The sequence below is a fragment of the Leucoraja erinacea genome, chromosome 16, assembly GCF_028641065.1.
Source record: "Leucoraja erinacea ecotype New England chromosome 16, Leri_hhj_1, whole genome shotgun sequence".
NCBI lineage: Eukaryota > Metazoa > Chordata > Chondrichthyes > Rajiformes > Rajidae > Leucoraja > Leucoraja erinaceus.
In genome coordinates this window covers 3,802,234-3,821,752 of record NC_073392.1, presented here as the reverse complement: position 1 = coordinate 3,821,752, position 19,519 = coordinate 3,802,234, and the positions used below count along the sequence as shown (strand labels likewise).

The window sequence follows — 19,519 nt, the reverse complement described above, 5'->3', positions numbered from 1 at the left end:
ACACAGACAGTCTCTCACACACACAGGCACACACTCACTGTCTGACAGGTGTGCGCATGCGTCGAGCCGGGCGGCAGCGTCCGGTCACCATGGCGACGGGAAAGTATCGCTTCGTCTCCCGGCGCCGCCATTGGACGAGCGGCCGCTACACCTGGTGTTGCAGTTGTTGCTGTTGCTACATCGCGCCCGGCGCCGTCTCCGTCTCCACGCTGCCCACACACACCCGGCACAGACACAGACACAGACACACCGGGCCCGGCACAGACACACCCGGGGCTGGCGGGGCCGTGACATTCCCGGGGCCCGGGCAGAGACAGACCGGGGACAACCCGGGACAGGGACAGACCCAGGACAGACCCAGGGCAGACGGGCCCGTGACAGACCAGCCCACCCCCCCGGCCTCTGCACCATGTTCAAGGGCGAGTACCAGGTAATGAATGCCCACCACGCTGCACAGTAACCACCCCACACACAGTAACACACCCCTCTCTGTTGGAAAGAGCTGCATCACCTATCCATGTTCTCCACAGATGCTGCATGACCCTCCAGCACTCTGTGTCCTTTTGTGTAAACCAGCACCTGCTGTTCCTTGTGTAGGGTGGACTTGTACAAGTCGGACCATTGTATTTCTTGGGGAACCGATGTTACCTGTCCACTTAGTCGATAATGCTGCTGCACTAGTTCAGCTTTTCTGTGTAATAGTCGATAAACTAGTTCAACTTTTCTATTTAGTAAAACAATTTTATCTTCTTACTTAATGTAATAATCATATTTTACCTTTCACCTTAATAAAACAACCTTACCTTTCTACTTAATATATTAAACCATTTTTATCTTTCCACTTCATGTAACACACAAATTTCACCATTTCCACCATGTAATAAAACAATTTTGCATTTCCATTTCAAAACTAATTTTCCTTTCTACTTTGGTTTAATCAACCATTTTTACCTACTACTTAATAGACCCATTTTACATTTCTACGCAAAGCTATTTTTGCCTTTCTTCGTAACATGATACAACGTTTATGCTATTTGAAGCACAGCGTTTTGTGTTTATTCTTGCAGCTCTAGGTAGATACATTAATGTAGATATGTTATTAGCGGAATAGTCTGCAATACTCTGCAAGCTCGGGTTTTTCTAATGTACACAAAAAAGCTGGAGAAACTCAGCGGGTGCAGCAGCATCTATAGAGCGAAGGAAATAGGCAACGTTTCGGCCCGAAACCCGAAAGGGTTTCGGCCCGAAACGTTGCCTATTTCCCAAGGGATTCGGCCCGAAACGTTGCCTATTTCCCAAGGGACTCGGCCCGAAACGTTGCCTATTTCCTTCGCTCCATAGATGCTGCTGCCCCCGCTGAGTTTCTCCAGCTTTTTTGTATACCTTCGATTTTCCAGCATCTGCAGTTCCGTCTTAAACACTTGTGTTTCCTAATGACTGATTTAGGAGAAAACGCTTTATTAAGTTGGAAAACTTTCTTTTTAAATAAAGGGAGGAGCCTTTGTAGAAATCTTCAGCTCGCAAGGCAAAGACCCGGTTGCAAAATGGAAGCTTTGTGGAAACCCTACAGTCCAGAAAGTAAGTTATTGGCAACATTAGGAGTTATGTTTTTTGTTGTGAAATATTGGCTTCCATTATTATATTTAAAAAACTTGTATTTACTGCATCTGTTTGGCATACATTTGTTTATAATATTTTAAGTAAGTAAGTTTATTGGCCAAGTATTCACATACAAGGAATTTGCCTTGGTGCTCTGCCCACAAGTAACAACATGACATACAGTGACAGTTACGAATGACTTTATAAGAGCAATGCTTTATTTAAATATTAATATAAACAATTGGTGGCACAAGACTTGCCTACCTAGATATTAGTTCAGAATATCCCTCAGTATATGTCACCTGATGAAGTAGGTTTAAAATGTGCCACTGTTGAACGATAAGAAACGGACTAACTATTCTAATTTGACTGCAACACGTTACTACAGATCAGATTAAGAAAATAGCAAAGTAATAACACTTTTGGACAGGTACTTGGATAGGACAGGTTTGGAGGGATATGGGGCCCAATGCAGGCAGGTGGAGAGAGTATAGATGGGTCATGTTGGTTGGCATGGGCAGGTTGGGCCGAAGGGCCTGTTTCCACCCTCTGTGACTCCATGAATATGGAGACACAAGAAACTACTGATGCTGAAACCTTGTGCAAAAATAAAACAAAACGCTGGAGGAAGTCAGTGGATCAGGCAACATCTTTGGATCACAAAATATAAAGATAAATAGCAAGTGATACAGGGGAGGGGTGGGAGTGGATGATTGGAACAAAACATTCTGTTTAGTTTGAGTTTAGAGACACAGCATAGAAACAGGCCCTTAGGCCCACTGAGCCCATGCCGACCATCGATCACCCTTTCACACTAACTCTGTGTAATCCCACTTTCACATCTACTCCCTACCCACCAGCAGCCAATTAACCTTGAAACCTGCTTGTCTTTGGTATGTGGGAGGAAAACTGAGCACGTTTATCGGCAAATCGCTGAGTTCCCGACTCTGGCTGAAGACTACTGGTAATGAAGGCTCTCGGGTGCCTTATAGATACTAAGTAATGTCCTGGCAGAATGTAACTGTAGTCAGTGATCAGTGATCATCTGAACAGCAGAGTGGGAAAATGTCACAGTGTGTAGATGTGTGGGAAGGAACTGCAGATGCTGGTTTAAATAGAAGATAGACACAAAATGCTGGAGTAACTCAGTGGTTCAGGCAGCGCCTCTGGAGAGAAGGAATGGGTGACGTTTTGGGTCGAGACCCTTTCATCAGACTGATGTCAGGGGAGTGGGCGGTACATGGATAAGTAAGTGTGTAGATAAGGAAGTGTAAGGTGTGAAAACAGGTCGAAGGGAATGGAGGTCAAGGAAAATGTGGAATAGATCACTGTTAGTTGGGAGAAGGCAAAGGTAAAATGTTTAAGAAAGAACTGCAGATGGTGGACAAATCGAAGGTAGACACACAAATGCTGGAGAAACTCAGCGGGTGAGGCAGCATCGATGGAGCGATTTAGAGACAGGTGACGTTTCGGGTCGAGACCCTTCTTCAGACTGATGGATGGGGGGGGGGGGGGGGAAGATGAAAGGAAGAGGCGGAGGAGACAGTGGGCTGTGGGAGAGCTGGGAAGGGGAGGGGAAAGGAGGGAGAAAGCAAGGACTACCTGAAATTGGAGAAGTCAATGTTCATGTCGCTGAGGTGTAAACTACCCAAGCGCGATAAAATGTAGTCGGAGACAGTAAGACTGGTCGGGGGAAGTGGATGGAGAGAGAGGGAAAGCTAGGGCTACTTGAAGTTGTACAGTGATCATATACAGTGCATATGTGTTTGATTGGGATGGGGGTGCGGTGTTGAGGTGCGGGGTAAATAAAGTAAGGTTATTTGCATTGTCATTTCATTAACGATGAAATATATAGATGAGAGAAACTTTCCAAATGACTCCTTTGGTGTCTCATAGAATAGATTCTCTGATCATTTCCATTTCTTTGGATTTTCTTTTGATTTCCTGTGCGACGTGTCCATTGATGTTGTTTGATTGGGCTCTTGTTCTGACCCGGGCTCTGCTCTTTCTGAATACATGAAAGCAGATTCCCTCTAATGTCCAACATCAAGCCCCTTGAAGTTATTTTAACTGTGATTTTCATTTTTCACTTTCATTTCTGGTTTTCCCTTTTTTGGATACAATCACAACCTGAGTGAATGCAGGATAAGACACTTGCGCAGATTTAGAGGCAGCCATTGTAACAAAAACGAACATAAATAACCTTCCCCTTCCCATCTCTTCCTTAATCCACGTCGGAGTGGTACTTTCACCGTCATCAGCTTCAAATTATTTTTTGCCAACCTGATTGATATTGTTGTCAGCGACACTAGATTTACCCGTGGCCGCCTGCATAACTTTACTTTGTAACGCCATTAATATATCAGCTACATAAAACTGACAGAACATCAAAGATGAAATCTCACAGATAAATTGTGTCGGATAACTCTACCTTTATGCATATAATCAATGGAAGTGGCAACAGTTTGTATCCCTTGTTGTCAAGCCGTGGTTTCAATTCATGTTTAATGATGTCTTCAAATCTTGTGCAGTCTCGGGGTCCTCCCTTCTGCTAGTGTAGCTGGTTGTATTTCTGTGTTTTTTTTTAAATGCAACATTGTCAATGGCTAGGGTCAATAAGTTTTGGCTATTTGCCATCTCATCTCTGCAATTCATTGTGTTAAGCATGAATCAGAATGACGCGCCTCCTTGCGCTGCCCTGTGCTACAATGCTCAGATCTATATTCTGCACTCTGTATATTCCCCCTTGGCTCTATCTAGTGTACCTGAGTTTGGACTGTTTAGACCAGTGGTTCCCAACGTGGGGGGTACGCCCCACAGGGGGGCAATTTGATTTTTAAGGGGGGCAATTGAGCGCGACTGAGGAGGTCTGGGTCCAAATTTTCGATTTTTATTTTTTGGGATTTTCCATCAGGTAAACATATGTAGTTTATGTTGCAGATGTTATTTTGAGTAAATAATTTTTTTGGGGTAAAAAGGGTCTTTATTGTGTAGTTATTACATAATCACCGCGCCATCGCTCTTCATGCACGTCGCACGAAGCGCGCAAGGTCATGGGAGAACCTTATTTATTGAATTGGATTTAGAAATGCGATTCAAAGAGCTTTTGCTAAGTTACCCTTATAATATCTATTTCCTCCGTTTTCTCTCAAGGGAAAGCAAGGGGGGGGGGGCATCAGGATTTTAGAGGTGATTAGGTGGGGCATGGCCAAAAAAAGGTTGGGAACCACTGGTTTAGACAATGGGGGGGACAGGTCGGGCAACATCTGTGGAGGGAATGCATAGGTGACCTTTCAGGTTGGAATCTTTCTTAGAAACATAGAAACATAGACACCAGGTGCAGGAGTAGGCCATTCGGCCATTCGAGCCTGCATCGCCATTCAATATGATCATGGCTGATCATCCAACTCGGTATCCTGTACCTGCCTTCTCTCCATACCCCCTGATCCCACAGGACCACATCTAACTCCCTCTTAAATATAGCCAATGAACTGGCCTCAACTACCTTCTTTGGCAGAGAATTCCACAGATTCACCACTCTCTGTGTGAATAATGTTTTTCTCATCTCGGTCCTAAAGGATTTCCCCTTTATCCTTAAACTGTGACCCCTTGTTCTGGACTTCCCCAACACCGGGAACAATCTTCCTGCATCTAGCCTGTCCAACCCCTTAAGAATTTTGTACGTTTCTATAAGATCCCCCCCCAGTCTTCTAAATTCTAGCGAGTATAAGTCGAGTCTATCCAGTCTTTCTTCATATGAAAGTCCTGACATCCCAGGAATCAGAATTCTTCAGACTGATGAGGAGGGGGGGGGGTGAAAGCTACGAAAGAGAGTTGTGGGCAGGAGAAAGCCTGGTAAGTGATAGTCTGAGGAAGGGTCTCGACCCGAAACGTCACCCATTCCTTCTCTCCAGACATGCAGCCTGTCCCGCTGAGTTACTCCAGCTTTTTGTGTTTATCCTGGTAAGTCAGGGGTTCCCAACCTTTTTGGTCCCGTTTACCCCTGGCAACTTTAATCGCACATAACAATGTTATTTCACTTATTTATGAACAACTAATGATGAACAGATATCGGTGTATACCAGAACCAAACACAGTCAGTGAAAAAAAAAGTACAAATACATATCAGAATCAACAAATTTACCCCCTGGGAAGGCAAAATTCACCCCAGGTTGGGAACCCTTGTGGTAAGTGATAGGTGAATACAGGCGAAGGGGTTGTGGATGACAATAGACAATAGGTGCAGGAGGAGGCCATTCGGCCCTTCGAGCCAGCACTGCCATTCAATGTGATCATGGCTGATCATCCCCAATCAGTACCCCGTTCCTGCCTTCTCCCCATATCCCCTGACTCCGCTATTTTTAAGAGCCCTATCTAGCTCTCTCTCGAAAGCATCCAGAGAACCGGCCTTCACCGCCCTCTGAGGCAGAGAATTCCACTGACTCACCACTCATCTCCGTTCTAAATGGCTTACTCCTTGTTCTTAAACTGTGGCCCCTGATTCTGGACTCCCCCAACATCAGTAACATCACCAACGTCGCCTATTTCCTTCGCTCCATAGATGCTGCTGCACCCGCTGAGTTTCTCCAGCTTTTTTGTGCACCTTCGATCTTCCAGCATCTGCAGTTCCTTCTTGAACACTGATTAATATACTTGTTTGCCAAACCCCCCTCAAACAGTTTTTACTGGATGGTGTTAATTTTGTACTTTTCATTTACTGTCTGAGCCAAAAGTGTCCAATCCTAAACAGCACTATGTCCATTGTCAGCAGGGAGCTCAGCTCCATCCTATTTTAGTGGCAGCTTGAGACCAAATCAATATAGTAAATTAATTGGATTAAATAAGAGAAGACAGACAAACTGCTCATTAATCAGTTGTTCTAAGCTCCCAGGGGCTTGGGCAGCCGACAAGGCAGAGTGATAAACTGCTAAATGCAACTAAAAGGAAAAGTTTCACCCAAGTCTTAAATCAGCTTTGGATAAATAAGTGTATTTATCATCTATTCGCAGTCAATGGTGGATATAATAGTAAGATTAAACGAGAACTTACCAGTTTGAAGTTTGATCTGTATTTTATGAGGAGTTACGATGAGGGATTACGTGAAGAAGCCCGCTTCCACGCATGCGTGTCATACTTCAAAGCAGCGGTGTGAGGTCACAGGAACCTATAATGATCTAACATAGTAAGATTACCAAAGAGATACCAGTTTTTGATATGATCATAAGAGGGTGGGAGCGGAGGGCACGTAATCCCTCATCGTAACTCCTCATAAAATACAGATCAAACTTCAAACTGGTAAGTTCTCGTTTAATCTTACTATTTTACTTCGGAGTCACGTGAGTGACTACGTGAAGATTTCAAAGCTCTGTGACCTCATGCCGTGGAACGAGTCCATGCTTCACAAACTGCCTTGGGTATTGGGAGAGAGCATCATTCAGTAGTTTTTAAACACAATTATACAAAGAGTTGTGTGGTATATAACGAAAAAATATATAACATTTTTTAAAAATTTGAGAATCATAGCCCTGTAACCTTTCGGGCAAATTATTTTGTTGAACATAAAATGTTTTCTTAATACAATGATGGCTCCAAAAAATAACTGGTTTATTATAAAACCTGTGGAAAACCCTTTTTTTAATGACCATCCTGCCATTCTGAGGATTTGGTCTGTGGGTACCTGTACAATTTTTGCTGCGGATGTTGCTGCAGCCCTGGTGGAATGAGAGTTAAAACATTTAGTGTCTATTTCTGCCATTTTTAGGACCTATTTGAGCCACCTTGATATAGTTTGCGTCATGACCCTTCCATGCGGTTTCTTGTAAGAGATAAACAACTCCATTCTCTGACCTCGAATGTTCTTAGTATATTCTATGTATTGTTAGATGTGTCTTGCTATACAGTCGTTTGCCATATGGGTGTACCATAAATTCAAACACTTGACCCGAGGAACCCGATCTGTTTTCTTTTATTAAATCCTGTATGACAACACCAGTTTCTCGGTGAGATGATCAGGGAGTCCAGGCTCAGTTTGCTTAATGGCTGGACTTGTTGTGCGGTAAATAACACCATGAGCATAACCATCTTCCTGGACTGTTACTGAAGTGACAACGCTGTTATGAGCTACAGGCTCCTCAGCATGTTGAGAAACGACACCCACGTCCCAGATTTCGGAGTACCTGGTTTTCTTACCAGGGGTGCGTTTCCACCGCGTGCCGCTCCGTTCCTTGTGATAGGTAATTGGAGAGTGCACTTGTGGCACTATTGAAGGCACTGTAGCTCCATCGATTATCCTAATGGAGGCTTGTAAAAATTCCAATACGGCCAGAATGTTCTTGGCCTTTTGGTCGAGATTGTTGTCCAAGCAGTATATGCCCCATTTCTTGATGTGTCCAAGGTACTGCTTCCGTGTTGACAGTCTTAGTGCAGATGAGATGAGATTCATCGTCCTGTCTGACAGTGTAGTGGGTCTGTTAGACTCTACAAATCAATAAATCCATAGTGTTATGGCATGGATGACTGCCTCCAGTCACTGGATAAATCAATAATTTTTTGGCAATGTTCATAGGGAACATGGTTCTAACACCATCCCCTGTAAGACTGAAATACCATGATTGAGAAGGTCAGTCGGGTACTCTGAAAATTCCAGATGCCGAGTGTGGTTGAATTATCCCTAGTACCCCAATGATGGGTCCGAACGGGGGAAAAACCTCACCCTATGGCTTATTTACATAACAATGCCAAGCTGGTTTACGAATTTTAGTACATAATAATGGGGCTAATGATTGCCCCTTATGTAAGCTCTATATTGCCAAAGTTCCTCTATTGAGTCAATGCCTGCCATATAGAAACCCACAACTGACACCAAGTCTATATCAATAATAAGAGCATCCATCTTAAAATGAATATCTAAAACAAATGTGTTTAGGGTTAAATCAATGATAATCCTGCAACCCTACTCTATCTTATATTTAATAAATATGTTCAATCCCATCTTTTGTGTACAATTCTTGTAGCACCATGTGGGTTTTAGATTGTTTGGTTTATGTAAGGACAAAATGCCCTTCTGGTGTATGATGTACTGTGGTTAATGGGATGAGAAAAAAACTATCAGATAACCCTGAATACTGCTGAGATTATATGAATCTGTAGTGATTATATGCCATACATAACTGTAGTGTTGCAACCTCCCCTACCCTCGTAGGTCCCTATTTTAACAGAAGAAAACCCCACCCACCTACCTCCCTGGTTACTGGTGGTTTTGTTATTTCCTTGGTTTTTTGAAAATAAGGTTCTGGTTTAATATTTCTTGTTCGGGGTTGTGTGGGAGGTTGAGGCTTCCGCATCTTCCAGGGTGGCCGCCCTGGCCATACCCTAAAACGGATCCTGCAGGTTATATTGATTTCTGACACTGCTACTGGTATGAGCCACATTTTTTATGGCCTTGCCTGTGGCTGGTATCATGCTCCAAAATAGGCCCTTGCGCTGGCCTTGATGAGCCCCAGTGTCTTGGCTTAGTCCACACACGGTTTTTATTTGCAAATGGTAGCATTTTTGGGGTCCTAGTGCTGGCTGAATGGCCGCCTTCCACGTGTAGTTCAGGTTATATTGCATATTATTAAACAGATCTAGTGCGTCTTGATGGTCTTTGGTTACCTACGTTTAGTCCAGGGTGCTGGTGTGTGCTATGATGCCTTCCGTCAATCCCTTGAAGGTTCTCTGGATCTTGAGGTCCTGGTTCCTGATGTTCGTCCATATGCTGCCAAATGCATTGGTTTACACTGGGCACCTGTAATGCCTCACTGTTGCCAGGTGGCAGATGTCTGGCCAGTGTTTGTAAATTTTTCTTGTTGGCGTTTGTGGCCAGACATATAGTAATACTATTGCCATCCTGGATCCAAGTCTACCCATGTTTGACTTGGCTAAAGTAATCGGCCACCATGTCCAGCAGAGTCCCTGCTGTGTTAGGATCATGGGACGCTGTATTACCAGGCTCTGGCCCATCAGGGTCCTGCCTACTCTTTTTTATAGAGTTAGAGATCTCTAGGGTCCCACACGGGGTACCCATGTGGGGCTAAACTGCTGCCCACTTGTCTTTTGTTCTGCGGACCCCTCTTGCAAGTCAGCCCAGAACTGACCCACAGTGCTCCCCTCTGATGGGGTAAAAGCATTGTGCAGCCCTCAAAGAGGTACTGCTGTGGTTTTATCACGTTGGAGCAAGGCTCCATACACCGCTTCTTCCCGCTCCAGCCCTCTCGGGCACTGGTTGCCGGCGGTTTTATGCAAAGTCGGACCCTTCCGAGTCCACTACCTTGTTTGATTTGTGTCTAGCCTACCGCTCGGTCACATGGATCTGGCCGGTGCGGGGCCGACATCGGGCACAGCTGATCCCACTACGGTTGATCCAAGTGCCGCTGGCTGCCCGCTGTTCCATGGTCCTCCTTCTCCAGTTTTGTCCTTCCTTCCGTGAAGTGGATATGGCCGGTGTGGAGGATAACTGGCACAGCTGCTTCCATCTATTCCTTTAACCTGACTTCAACGCTCTCAGCACTCCTGGCTGCTCCTTTATCTTAGACCCCTGGGACCCACCCCCGTACTGACGGTACTGGTCCCTTATGGTCGTTGCAGCCGGTCAACCCCACTCTAATGCCCTCAATTCTGGGCACTCCTACTTATATGGTCCTTAGATAAGGGACATATAAGACATTAAAACTGATGATAACAGCTACTATAGTTTTTATATAATATATATAGTCCCTAGATAAGGGGTGTATCAGATATTAAACTGATAAGAACAGATACTACACTTGATCTTAGCCAAAAAGCCGAGAAGCGATTATTGTAACTAAAACCCCGCTGGGACCGATCCTGGTACTCACATACTGGTCCCTTGTAGTAGATTGCAGCCAGTCAACTGCAAAGTCCTTTGCTGCCGAGAAATGAACTTTCTCACCATGCTGGAGCGAAGTTGGGCACAGGTGTTTTTCCCCCTCCGGGAATCGATGTGCCCATGCTGCTCCTGCCGTTGCCAGCTCCTCACGAAGTGCCAGCTGCCACTGCTGCTGTCTGTGCTACTGCAACTGCCGGCTGCCGCTGCCGCTGCCGCTGCCGCTGCCGCTGCAGCTGCTGCTACTGCCGCTCCTCCGCGGTTCTCCCGCCGGCCTTCTGCACCTTACATGGACCTGGTCCATGTCTGCACCTAGAAAGGTAAGTTGAAGGAAACGCAGGGTCTCTTACCTGCTGTTCCCGACTTTCCTTCTCCCGCCGGTGACCGTCGTTCCCTGTGTCGGGTTCGAGCCGCTTGGACCGACCCCGGTGTTCACGGGCCTGGTCCTTCGCGGCAGTTCCGCAGCCGGTAACCCCGGCTGTTCCTATAGATCCCCTGGACCCTGGTGCTTACCTTGTGAACAAGGTTTTCAGCCCGAACGTCCCGTTCCGACTCCATAAGTGCCGCTGCACTCGCTGAGCGTTTCGAGCCCCGGTACCGCTGGTCCGTGCTGTCTGTCCCGCAGCCTCTGTGCTGGCTGCTAGCGACTGGTCCCAAGCCAGTCTCGTTTGAGACTGGCATAGGGACCTTTTTTACTTTGCTTCCCGCCCGGCCGAGAGGTGAATTTTGCCGGTGCGGGAGCAAAGTCGGGCTCAGGTTGTTCCCCTCCAGGGAAACTCGTGCTGTTGCTGCTGCTGGCTGCTCGCCCTCCACGGGTCTCCCCGCCGGCTTTCCGCAGCCTCCTAAAAGTAAGTAGTAAAAAGGAACGCAGAGTCTCTTACCTGCTGTTCCCGACTTTCAAATCTCCCGCTTGGGGAACGCCGTTCCCCCCTGTGTGACTCGTTGCAATGCGTGTAGCGATATGACACGCATGCGTGGAAGCGGGCTTCTTCACGTAGTCACTCACGTGACTCCGAAGTAAAATCTAGCTTTAGAGGTTGCATTCACTCTGGAAAAGTAATATATAAAGCCCACCTCTTTGCCTACTACAGTTGTGGATTTTGCAGAGTAATTTTAATTTGTTTTGAATTCCACACTCAGACATGTCGCCTGTATGGTCGTGAGTAGTCGCCTTCTTCTTCTTCTTTCGTGTGGCGTGCACAGCCTAAAGTTGTTGGACAACTTGTTCTATTTGATCTTCCGTTTGTGCACATAGCACATTGCACATAGCTTTCATAGCAAAATGATTTGAGTATAGGAGCAGGGAGGTTCTACTGCAGTTGTACAGGGTCTTGGTGAGACCACACCTGGAGTATTGTGTACAGTTTTGGCCTCCTAATTTGAGGAAGGACATTATTGCCATAGAGGGAGTGCAGAGAAGGTTCACCAGACTGATTCCTGGGATGTCAGGACTGTCTTATGAAGAAAGACTGGATAGACTTGGTTTATACTCTCTAGAATTTAGGAGATTGAGAGGATATCTTATAGAAACTTACAACATTCTTAAGGGGTTGGACAGGCTAGATGCAGGAAGATTGCTCCAATGTTGGGGAAGTCCAGGACAAGGGGTCACAGCTTAAGGATAAGGGGGAAATCCTTTAAAACCGAGATGAGAAGAACATTTTTCACACAGAGAGTGATGAATCTCTGGAACTCTCTGGCACAGACGGTAGTCGAGGCCAGTTCATTGGCTATATTTAAGAGGGAGTTAGATGTGGCCCTTGTGGCTAAGGGGATCAGAGGGGTATGGAGAGAAGGCAGGTATGGGATACTGAGTTGGATGATCAGCCATGATCATATTGAATGGCGGTGCAGGCTCGAAGGGCCGAATGGCCTACTCCTGCACCCAATTTCTATGTTTCTATGTTTCTATGTTTCTATGCACGTTGAGTTGATTGCGTTAGTCGAAACAGGGCGGACCACGTGAAGGTTGCAATCTCCCACCCCGTGAGTAGTTGCCCAAAGAGTTGTACCTTTTTCTGGTCGCTGCTGGATTTTCAACACGATGAAAATTTTCGGGCACCTGCTACGACTATGACGGGTGCCAACAAGTGGGACAGGCCCTTAAGGAAATAAACATGCTGGTACACTGTGTGTAGGAAAGAACTGCAGATGCTGATTCAAATCGAAGTTGGACACAAAATGCCGGAGTAACTCAGCAGGACAGGCAGCATCTCCGGAGAGAAGGAACGGGTGATGTTTCGGGGTCGAGACATCAGTCAGAAGAAGGGTCTCAACCCAAGACATCCCCCAGAGATGCTGCCTGACCCGCTGAGTTACTCCAGCATTTTGTGTCTATGCTGTTGCTGATACACTTGCAGCTACTGGAGTTTGGTGGAGAATTGAAATGGCAAAGCAACAGGAAACACACTACACTGTAGTGGACTCAATGGATACACTCTGCAGGTCTCACCCTTTTGTGTTGCCTCTCCCCAACATCAAGGGGCAACGTTGAGATTTCTGTGCCGTGTTTCAGTTCTGTCCACCACACTCTTCAACACAATTGGAAGAACAAAGGATACTGTGGACATTTATTATCACATGCACCAAATGGTGTTGTGAATTTTGACTTGCCGATGCAGCACCCGAATAAAGATAAGACACAACATTAAAGAATTTAACAATAAACATAAAAACCTCCCCCCACAATAGTTCCCGCTGTGGGGGAAGCTCTGTCTCTGACCGGAAGGCACTGCAGAGGGTGGTGAAAATTGCCCAACGCATCACCGGTTCCACGCTCCCCTCCATTGAGTCTGTCCAAAGCAAGCGCTGTCTGCGGAGGGCGCTCAGCATCGCCAAGGACTGCTCTCACCCCAACCATGGACTGTTTACCCTCCTACCATCCGGAAGGCGCTACAGGTCTCTCCGTTGCCGAACCAGCAGGTCGAGGAACAGCTTCTTTCCGGCGGCTGTCACTCTACTAAACAACGTACCTCGGTGACTGCCAATCACCCCCCCCCCCCCCCCCCCCCCCCCCCCCCCCCGGACACTTATTATTTATTTTTTATTCAAATCGTTTGCTATGTCGCTCTTCAAGGGAGATGCTAAATGCATTTCGTTGTCTCTGTACTGTACACTGACAATGACAATTAAAATTGAAAATTGAATCTGAATCGGAAGGCAGCAAGGTCCAGTCCCATAGTCGGGCCTATCGTGGCCTCCGCAGCCAGTCCGATGTTTTCAGGCCCTCTGGCAGGAAAGCTGGAACTCCGGCGTCGGGTGAACACTCCTCAGCGGCTTGGAAATGTCTGGAAAATGGATAAAGTGAAGCATCTTTTGAACTGGCCTCACACTGAAATATCTGAGATTTGTTGTATGATATTCTCCGTGTATATTAAGCCGTAGTTACTGTTTCATAGTTCTGTCTAATCCCAGAGAAACATTTTAAAACAATGTATTTTATCGTGTTCGGATGGGTGACGTTTTGGGTCGGAATCGTTCTTCAGACCGGTTGTACGGGGTGAAACTGAGGAAGGGTCCTGACCCCAAACGTCACCTCTCCATGTTCTCCACGGATGCTGCCTGACCTGCTGAATAGCCTGAGCTGAACTGAACCAACTGGAAAACGGTCCTGACCTATCATCTACCTTATTGGAGAGCCTCGGACTACCTTTCATTAGACTTTACTGGAAGTTATCTCGCACTAGGTGTTATTCCCTTGATACTGTATGTGTACACAGTGGACGGCCTGATTGGTTTGTTTTTTTAGTTTGGTTTAGCGCGGAAACGGGCCCTTCGGCCCACCCGAGTCTGCAATGACCAGCGATCCCCGCACATTAACGCTACCACACACACTAGGGCCAATTTACATTCATACCAAGCCAATTAACCCCAAACCTGTACATCTTTGGAGTGCAGGAGGAAACCAATGATCTCAAAGAAAACCCACGCAGGTCACAGGGAGACCGTACAAACTCCGCACAGACAAGCACCCGTAGTCAGGATGGAACCCGGGTCTCTGGTGCTGTGAGGTAGTAGCTCTACCGCTGTGCCATCGTACCGCCCACCTGTATTCATGTATAGTCTTTCTGCTGACTGGTTAGCACGCAACAAGAAAGCTTTTCACTGTACCTCGGTACACGTGACAATAAACTAAACTAACAGGCCTGTCCCACTGTACGAGGTAATTCAAGGGTTCTCCCGAGTTTCTCCTGATTCGAACTCGGAGAAATACGGTAATAGCCGTTCGTAGGTACTCTGGGCTTTCGTGGACATTTTTCAGTGCTGAAAAAACTTCACGAGTTAGCGCATTTCCTGAGTACCTGTCGTTAGCATTACGCGCCGCTACGAGGCATCCTCGAGCTCTGACGTAGCCACTACGTACATTCTACGTACTTACCACGAGTTTGATTTTTTTTTAACTCTCGGGGGAGCTCTTGAATGACCTCGTACAGTGGGACAGGCCCTTTAACCAAACTTCAGCCACAGTCTAAGACTAAAGGGGAGGCCATTTAAGACTGAGGTGAGAAAAAAACGTTTTCATCCAAAGAGTTGGAAATTTGTGGAGTTCCCTGCCACAGAGAGCAGTGGAGGCCAAGTCACTGGATGGGTTTAAGAGAGAGTTAGATAGAGCTCGAGGGGCCAGTGGAGTCCAGGGATATGGGGAGAAGGCAGGCACGGGTTATTGATTGGGGACGATCAGCCATGATCACAATGAATGGTGGTGCTGGCTCGAAGGGCCGAATGGCCTCCCCCTGCACCTATTTTCTATGTTTCAGCACTTTGTGTCTTTCCTTAATAAACCAGCATCCACGGGCCCTCATTACTGACTTTGTTCTTTGGCATTTCATTTTGCACTTAAATTACAACAGGTACAACATTTGAATTCTGTAATTAATTAGTAATTATCTGTGTCAGCTTAGTTTGATGAATGCAATGATCTTGTCATGTAATTAGATGCTCTGTGGACTTAGTAACCTTACAGTTGTCGGAAGCATGGAAGCATTCGAACATAAATTCTAGGACATTTAGGTATGACCTTACAGCGGGAGATAAGGCGTAAAAACATTACAAGGCTTTGTAAATAGTAAATTTATCTTTCCATTTGCAACTTCCCGGTTTAACATTCAAACAGGTATGTGCATTTGTATTGGAGATGACTCGCCAAGTGGTATAAAATCATCCTTCATCCCAAATTTAAATTGGGAAAAGCCATGATCCATTTTCCTGTACAGACTATATGTGTCTGAGAAACAGATTTATTTCTTGGTTATAACGTTCTAGGTTTTTACAGATGCTAATCCATTAACTCTGTGTTATTTCCCTTTCTTATTGTGCTCCAGCCTTTTTTATTTTTTAGAAGTTCGATGAGCATAGTCAGATTGTTTCTGTTTTGTTTTTGTTTCTGGCTAACGGAATCAAGGGATATGGGGAGAAAGCAGGATTTATTTTGGATAATAACCCTGAACGTATTGAATGGCGGTGCTGGCTCGAAGGGCCGAATGGTCTACTCCTGCACCTATTTTCTATGTGTAGGAAAGAACTGCAAATTAGGTTTTAAATAGAAGGTAGGCACAAAATGCTGGGGTAACTCAGCGGGAGAGGCAGCATCTCTGGAGAGAAGGAACGGGTGACGTTTCGGGTCGAGACATCAGTCTGAAGAAGGGTCGTCACCCATTCCTTCTCTCCAGCGATGCTGCCTGTCCCACTGAGTTACACCAGCATTTTGTGTCTACCATCTATGTGTCTATGTGTGGGCGGTCGCGGTGGAGCAGCGGGAGAGTTGCTGCCTTACAGGGAATCCAGCGGCGGAGACCCGAGATTGATCCCGACTACGGGCGCTGTCTGTACGGAGTTTGTATGTTCTCCCCGTGATCTGTGTGGGAGGAAACCGAGATCTTCGGTTTCCTCCCACAATCCAAAGACGTGCAGGTTTGTAGGTTACTTGGTTTGGTAAATATAAAAAATGTCCCTAGTGGGTGTAGGATAGCATTAATACGCACGGCCCTGACCCGGTGGGCCGAAGGGCCTGTTTCCGCGCTGTATCTCTAAACTAAACTACGTTTTGCACCCGTGTTGCTTTCCGCTGGCTGGTCAGCACACGACAAATGCTTTTCACTGTACACGTGACCACAGACTAAACTCAACTGAAATGCCACTTTTTCCTTCAGGTTTTTGACAAAGAAGTGAAGAGCTATGTTTATATTCTGGAAGGCAGCTGTCAACGGAACAAGATGCAGTTACCCAAAGACAGCAAGCACTCGCGTGAGTAATGCGAGATTTATTTAAATGGGTCAGTTTGTTATGGTTGTACATAATATTTGTAGAATAACAATCGATGCACAAGGTTAGAAATAATGGATGAAGCCCAAGGCTTTGTCTAACCACCTATTTAATGTTTAATACTGCAAGATACTTCTGTACATTGGGAACTAACTATCAGCTCGAAGCAGGGTGCACAAAGGAAAAATCTTTGTTGGACTGAAAAAGAGGCTTGTAGACCAGTGAACAAAGAGTTTGCTTCAGAAGAACTTTGTACCGGTTGATTAAAACATACAGCATGGAAACAGGCCCTTCGGCCCACTGAGTCCATGCTGACCATTGAGCGCCCGTTCACGCTAGTTCTGTGTCACCCGACTTTCACAGTCACCCCCTACACACTAGGGGGCAATTAACCGCCAAGCCCACACGTCTTTGGGATGTGGGAGAAAACATATAAGATTGTTAAGGGCTTGGACATGCTCGAGGCAGGAAAAATGTTACTGATGTTGGGGGAGTCCAGAATCAGGGGCCACACAGTTTAAGAACAAGGAGTAAGCCATTTAGAACGGAGATGAGTGGTGAGTCTGTGGAATTCTCTGCCTCAGAGGGCGGTGGAGGCGGGTTCTCTGGATGCTTTCAAGAGAGAGCTAGATAGGGCTCTTAAAAATAGCGGAGTCAGGGGATATGGGGAGAAGGCAGGAACGGGGTACTGATTGGGGATGATCAGACATGATCACATTGAATGGCGGTGCTGGCTCGAAGGGCCGAATGGCCTACTCCTGCACCTATTGTCTATTGTCTATTGAAACTTAAACGCCCTGAGAAAACCCGACACCCAAGGGGCGATTTACAGAAGCCAATTAACATACAAACCCACACGTCTGTGGGATGTGGGAAGGAAAGCGGAGCATCCGGAGGAAACGCACGAGGTCACGGGGAGAAGGTGCAAACTCCGCCCAGACAGCGCCCGTAGCCAGGACCGAACCCGGGTCTCTGGCCCTGTGAGGCAGTAGCTCCACCGCTGTGCCACCGTGCCGTCCGAACGTGACTGCAAACAATCTCGACGCAAGGAATTGCAGACGCTGTTTCTCAAAAACAAAAAAGAGACAAACTGTTGGAGTAACTGTGTGGGTCAGGCAGCGAGCAGTTGTGAAATGCTTCACACATCTGTCAGTGGAGCGCTGCTGGCAACTATTACATTTTAATACCAATTTTTCCTCTGAACTCAGAATAATTCTCAAGTGTTTTATTTCCAAGAAACCTATGGCATTAGCTTGTGGCCTTAAAATGTTGTCGCTACCTCTGGCTTGTTGCCAGCTTTTAAAAACCATTCCGATTATTTCTTCCATGCATTCAATTGGTTATTGCAATCGCGTTGTTTATTAAATTTTTAATTTATGAACATTTGTATTTTGATGGGTGATCTTTGTACGCAGTTACCGGGTGAATATGGCTGAGAAACACAATGTGAAGGAGATTTACGTGTGTGTGGAGCAAAAGGCAATGTGCTGGAGTAACTTAGTGGGTCAGGCAGCATCTGTGTTATGTGTAGGAAAGAACTGCAGATGCTGGTTTAAACCAAAGATAGATAGACACAAAAAGCTGGAGTAACTCAGCAGGGCAGGCTGCATCTCTGGAGAGAAGGAATGGGCGATGTTTCGGGTCGAGACTTCTTCAGACTGGTTAGGGATAAGGGAAAGGAGAGATATTGACGATCATGCAGAGAGATAAAGAACAATGAATGAAAGATGCGAAGAAAAGTAAAGGGTACGGGCCACTGTTAGCTGTTTGTTGGGTGGAAACGAGAAGCTGGTGCGACTTGGGTTGGGGAGGAATAGACAATAGACAATAGGTGCAGGAGTAGACCATTCGGCCCTTCGAGCCAGCACCGAAGAGAGAGAAAGAATGCCGGGGCTACCTGAAGTTAGATAAATCAATATTCATACCACTGGGCTGTAAGTTGCCCAAGTGAAATCTGAGACGCTGTTCCTCCAATTTGCGTTTAGCCTCACTCTGACAATGGAGGAGACCGAGGTCTGTGTAGGAATGGGAAGGAGAATTAAAGTGTTCAGCAACCGGGAGGTCAGGTTGGTTCAGGCGGGCTGAGCAACAGTGTAGACCCGACCCGAAATGTCGCCAATTCCTTCTCTCCAGAGATGCTGCCTCACCCGCTGAATTTCGCCAGCATTTTTTGTTTACCTTTGATTTTTCCAGCATCTGCAGTTCTTTCTTAAACAATCCCTCCTCCGGCACCTCGTTTCATGAGTTTTCAGGTCAAAATCTAGGGACTCGTTTGTGAACTAATGAGTAGGAAGATTAAAGGGGAATTGAGAGTTTTTTTGTTTCACAAAGACTAGTGGACATCTGGAACTCACAGTCATCATGTGTTTCAAAAAACACTCGGAGAGAGTCATACAGCGTGTAAACGGGCCCTTCGGCCCACACCGACCAACCTACCCCATCGACACTAGTCCCATCTGCCTGCATTTGGCCCATATCCCTCTAGAACCCTCTGGAATTCTCTGCCTCAGAGGGCGGTGGAGGCCGGTTCTCTGGATACTTTAAAGAGAGAGCTAGATAGGGCTCTTAATAATAGCAGAGTCATGGGATATGGGGAGAAGGCAGGAACGGGGTACTGATTGGGGATGATCAGCCATGATCACATTGAATGGCGGTGCTGGCTTGAAGGGCCGAATGGCCTACTCCTTCACCTATTGCCTATTGTCTATAAACCTGTCCTATCCACATGCCTATCTAAACATTTCTTTAAGGTTGCGATAGTACCTGCATCAACTA

At 46.2% G+C, this 19,519-nt stretch overlaps 1 protein-coding gene and 1 pseudogene across 1 annotated transcript in view; one reads left to right on the top strand and one right to left on the bottom strand.

Annotated features, from left to right (window-relative positions):
* The first annotated feature begins 381 nt into the window (after nucleotides 1–381).
* Nucleotides 382–19,519, top strand: part of LOC129704478 (protein CFAP20DC-like) — a 66,812-nt gene continuing 47,674 nt past the window's right edge. The window contains exons 1-3 of the mRNA XM_055647580.1: nucleotides 382–430; nucleotides 1,492–1,578; nucleotides 16,633–16,726. Of these exons, the coding sequence (XP_055503555.1) occupies nucleotides 410–430; nucleotides 1,492–1,578; nucleotides 16,633–16,726 (202 nt within the window). The 5' untranslated portion in view covers nucleotides 382–409. The remainder of the gene's footprint in view (nucleotides 431–1,491; nucleotides 1,579–16,632; nucleotides 16,727–19,519) is intronic.
* LOC129704937 (U2 spliceosomal RNA) lies at nucleotides 10,326–10,433 on the bottom strand (annotated as a pseudogene).